The 5000-nt window shown below is 40.0% G+C and overlaps 1 protein-coding gene across 1 annotated transcript in view; it reads left to right on the top strand.

The window, feature by feature from the left end:
* Positions 1 to 5000, top strand: part of LOC122261386 (uncharacterized) — a 20663-nt gene that overhangs the window by 2578 nt on the left and 13085 nt on the right. Inside the window, exons 3-5 of the mRNA XM_043028989.2 lie at positions 2782 to 2824; positions 3676 to 4545; positions 4733 to 4813. Of these exons, the coding sequence (XP_042884923.2) occupies positions 2782 to 2824; positions 3676 to 4545; positions 4733 to 4813 (994 nt within the window). The remainder of the gene's footprint in view (positions 1 to 2781; positions 2825 to 3675; positions 4546 to 4732; positions 4814 to 5000) is intronic.

The following is a 5000-nucleotide window of genomic DNA, read 5'->3' as shown; positions in this document are numbered from 1 at the left end:
CACTATTTTTGGCTGTCAAGAATTGAGGCCCAATCCGCCAATGAGCTTTGGAAGACGGCTCTTTCGGAACTTTATAAGCCAGAGTAGATTTATTTCCTGAGTGATACTGGTGTATTTTGTATAAGTTTGGTGTTGTTGAAATTATAACCCATTCACACCAGATAACATGATATCACGTGATGTCCTATGACGTCATGAATTTTCACCGTATATACACTTTGTGCATAGTAACATTTGTAAATTAACCCATTGCGTACGGGTGTCATGACATACATGACGTAGGAGCTTTGGCCTGACGACGGGCGTCATGACGTACACGACGTTCGGGGATTTTGGATCACTGTGCTATTTTATTTTGCTATGAAAAAGGAATGAGTGATGATGGCTACTGCAGTCCTAATTACTATAATTACCGTAATATCGTGCAAGCTTAACGTCCAAAACCTAGATGGCACCACTTTTTCCTAGCACCAGCAGGTGAGAGAGCCTTGAATGGCACCCATCCACGGTCTCTAGCAAGCACTGTCTCTATAGAGCGATGGCACACACTAAGTTGATGAACCCTTGCTCTAAAGTACCGCCGATGAAGGATGTGCAGGCAGAACGAGAAGAGGAAGGTGACTCAATCCATACCCAGTGTCTAAAATGTGCTCCTGTGCCAATATGGATGCCTTTCACTGTGGCACTCACAGTCATAAGCACAGGTTTCATTCCTCTTCCCTACCTCTTGTTGTTATATTTATTGTAGGTGGTTATATGTTTCGTATTCGTTCATGACAGCACAAAAATACGAAAAAATAAAGTTGCCTTTAGTCCTCCCATAAAACAGAAATACTTCTATCACATTGAGTATAAAAAAAATAATGAGCTAATATGGATAATATACTACAATTTTAGTCAACTGCAGCACTGATAGAGCCTGTCATATGGCACATATAAGTCTCTAAACTCAGTAAAACACACAAAAAAATAAAACAGAAAAACCGCTCTAGTTTTACAATGAATGACTGAAAGAGACTGGGATGCTTCAAATTATATTGCTTCAAGCGGTCTCTCTCTAAAATAAAACCTATCCTGGAGGCTGGGCAAGCAAATTTATCTCCGTCTGCAATGGGTTAACATTATAGTTGCATTGTATGTACATATTTTACTGTACACATTTCACCCAGCCTAGAATAGGGTGGGTGAAAATTATTCTGGGAGGTTCAGCAAGGTCTCGCACCTCGAGAAATTTCTTGGCAGGAAGCTGCACATGATTTTTATATAGCCTAGGGAGCGGCATTAGGTGAATATATATTCCATTGTTAAACCCTTAATGACGCTGGGGACCAGTTACTTTGTCCAGGCCGGTGCGCCTGGTGAGCGGGCGCACAGCGCTCGTTCGTGGCCAGTGTGGCCAAGAATCCCGATGTGTTAGGCTTATGCGTTCAAATGTCCCGGCATTTCGGCTACTTAAAGCTGAAATAGCCCCGTTGGGAACGGGTTAATGTATTGAAAGTTTCAGCAGTTCACTTAGAGTTCAACTTCACCAAGTAGTAAGTGTGGAAACATCATGTTATCTTATATTTTCATGTTCTTTGGTTTGCTCTGTGCTTTGTGTAAGATCATTTGTTTTGTAAACAAAAAGTAGTTCCAATGTTAGTGTGTTATCAAGATTAAATTTTGTCAATAATTGCATCACTTTAAAATTCTATATCATTGCTTTTATCAATTTTATGAATCATGCTGTAGAGTCATTCTTGTGGAAGTTTATTTATGTACAGGTAACCTATTTTTGAAGGTGAAATCCAGAAAAACAAATCAGGATCAAATCAAGGTAGCCAATACCAATGGTGAAATTCTGATTCTAAGGTATTTTTACTTATTAGATAAAGTAGGCCCTAAGTCTATTTTGGGCTCTGTAGCATACACGAGCTTGGTATATACCAAATTTGGTCTTTGGCACTGATTCCTGTATGGCTTTTTTGCTTGATTGATATACCCTGCTAACTCTCATGGTAAGGTGTGACAATTTAGCTGAAAAATATTACCAAGAGGAATAAAAGAACTGCTGTAGCAAGTAGCATAATCACTTGGTGCTGGAGAGATACTAGCATGGTATGGTCTTTGTATATGATTATCCTGATTGTTTAAGCAGTTGCACAAAACATTTTTATGACAGAATATTTATTTAGTTTGTAATTAGTAGCTGGATTGCTGCATCGTAACATGATACACTTGAGAAGATTTGAAATTAGCATGGTGTGTATATTTTAGAATATTTTGTTTTGTTGTGTGAAATCCACTGATTTGACCCTATATGATGTTTATTTTTTGTTTTTAGATTATTTGTTTCCAAATAAGTCATATCAGGTAAAATAAAAATGCATCAGTCAATTGTTTATCTCTGAAGGATGAAGGTCAAAGAAGCCGATATTGGTACTATGTTTTATTATTGAATAATTCAATTTCTTTGATATTACCTTAGAAAAAAGTAGTCATGGATTGTAACATTATATCTTGTTGTGTAGGTATAATTCCCCGACCCTGCCATTATTGTAAAATTATATTATTTTAATGAATTTTTCATTAAAAAGTAAAAGAAAAAGAAAAACAGGAGTCAAACTTTCTGATGGGAGGGAAGGTGTTAGAACGGAACCTGGCTGGCCAGAAGGGGCCCAGCTTGATTCAAATACCTTAACCCTTCTGTGCCATGTGTGAAATACAAATTATTTTGAAGCTATGAGAAAGTTGGCAATTACAACTGTTTATAAATTATCACCTTTATTTTAAATATTTCAGGTTCAACATAAAGCCAACAGAATGTCAGGATTTAATTTTGGAGGTAAGTTAAACTCTATTTTAGTTTTTGTAAAGAAAAAACGTACAATTTCATGTTCAGGCATTAGAAGTGGACTTCAATTCTAGGGTTAAGTGATTGAGCAGTTTAGATGAGTATGTTTATATAAGTTTCATATTTAATTCTATCCCTCTTACATATATTTACTTTTATATACACATCATTACTCTCCTATAGTATGTATTGAGCATTGGTATTCCCTACACAGATTTTTTTTTTTTCTCTCTCTCTCTCTCTCTCTCTCTCTCTCTCTCTCTCTCTCTCTCTCTCTCTCTCTCTCTCTCTCTCTTCTCTCTCTCTCTCTCTCTCTCTCTCTCTCTCTCTCTCTCTCTCTCTCTCTCTCTCTTCTCTCTCTCTCTCTCTCTCTCTCTCTCTCTCTCTCTCTCTCTCTCTCTCTCTCTCTCTCTCTCTCTCTCTCTTTCTCTCTCTCTCTCTCTCTCTCTCTCTCACATATGGCTTACTGAAGGAAATGTAGAGAATGTAGTAGTGTTTGTAGACATAAATGAACTTGTGAACCCATACAGTTATGTTTGAAATAGAAGTTAGCTGTTTGTTGACCCATCAACCCCTGAACAATAGATGATATGATATCATGTCATGGCTCAGCTGGTCTTCCTGCTGGGGACAAGATATCATGTCATAACCTTGGTTGTTCGGGTGTGTAATGGCTGGCTACCACCTCAGCAGATGAATAGCCCGTGGTATTAGGCCTGCACATTTCGAAATACCCTGGTGTATTGTCCAGGGGAACCAAAGCCACTTGTTGTTAATGGTTTAACTAGACCTCACGAATAACACATTAATTTAGAGATTAAAGATACATGCAATTTTTCCAGGTGGAGGTGCATCCAGTGGCTTTAGCTTTGGGACACCTGCTCAGGCAACAACAACAACAACACCTGCTGCTGCTGCTGCTGCTGCTGCTGCTGCAGCACCAAGCAGTGGTTTCAGCTTCAGTTCACCAGCTGCAAGTTCAGCTGGAGGAAGCTCAGGATTCAGTTTTGGCAAACCAGCAGCCCCTACTGCAACTTTAGGAGGAGGTTTTAGCTTTGCTCAGACTGGTACTCCTGCCACCACAAGTGCTGCACCAATGGGAGGGTCATTTTTCAGTAATCCAGCCAGTACAGCTTCTGGTGGCAGCCTCCTTGGAAATCCTCCAGCAGCCTCAACAGCTGGGAGTGGATTTAGCTTTAGTAGTGGAAGCAATTTTAGTTTCACACCTGCATCAACACCAGCTAGTAATGCTGGAGGTCTTGGAACGGCAGCTCCTAGCCTAGGAACAGTAGCTCCTGGACTTGGAACAGCAACATCTGTACTTGGATCAGCAGCTCCTGGTCTTGGATCAGCAGGTTCTGGACTTGGATCAACTGCTCCTGGACTTGGATCAGCCACTCCTGGACTTGGATCAGCCACTCCTGGACTTGGATCAGCCACTCCTGGACTTGGGTCAGCTGCTCCTGGACTTGGGTCAGCCGCTCCTGGACTTGGATCAGCCGCTCCTGGACTTGGATCAGCTGCTCCTGGACTTGGATTAGCAGCACCCACTGGAGGGTCTGCAGGGTTTTCATTCTCTCTTCCAAGTTCAACACCAGTAGCAGCACAGCCTGCATCACAGGCTGCAACTTCAACTTCAACACTGTTTTCCTTCACAACTAAGCCAGCATCAACAGGAGGACCACTGACAGTTGGTGCAAAGTCTTACCCTAGTAAGTTCTTATAACATGCAGACTTCTTATCTTTCTTCTTTTTTTATTCTTGCATGAAATTTTTAAAAAGGAGAAAGACAAAAAGTATATGTGGAAATTTCTACTAAAGCTGGAAATTACAAATAATTTGCCAGGAAGCTAAAGACTTCTGGATGCCTTTTTCCTTTAAATACACATTTTTTTCCAGGCACTGTAGGAGGAATGCCATCACTCTTATCAACATTGAACTCTACAACAACTACTTCAGCTGCAGCAGCCACAGGGCTTGGTAAGAAGATTCAGGTGAAGATAACTAAATCTTCACATCTGCTTTGCATATTCCATAGTTTTTGAAAAGTAAATAGATCTCTACTTGTTTCTCTTGATCTTACTGTAACAGGAAATAGGCTGTGATTCTTTTCAGCACATGCTAATATTTTCTGCTCATATGTATCACAATTGTAAAACACAAGAAA

Source organism: Penaeus japonicus, unplaced genomic scaffold (genome assembly GCF_977035675.1).
Source record: "Penaeus japonicus unplaced genomic scaffold, GWHDUDI00000001_assembly GWHDUDI00000012, whole genome shotgun sequence".
In the NCBI taxonomy this organism is placed as follows: Eukaryota; Metazoa; Arthropoda; class Malacostraca; order Decapoda; family Penaeidae; genus Penaeus; species Penaeus japonicus.
This window is presented reverse-complemented; position numbering and strand designations above follow the sequence as displayed.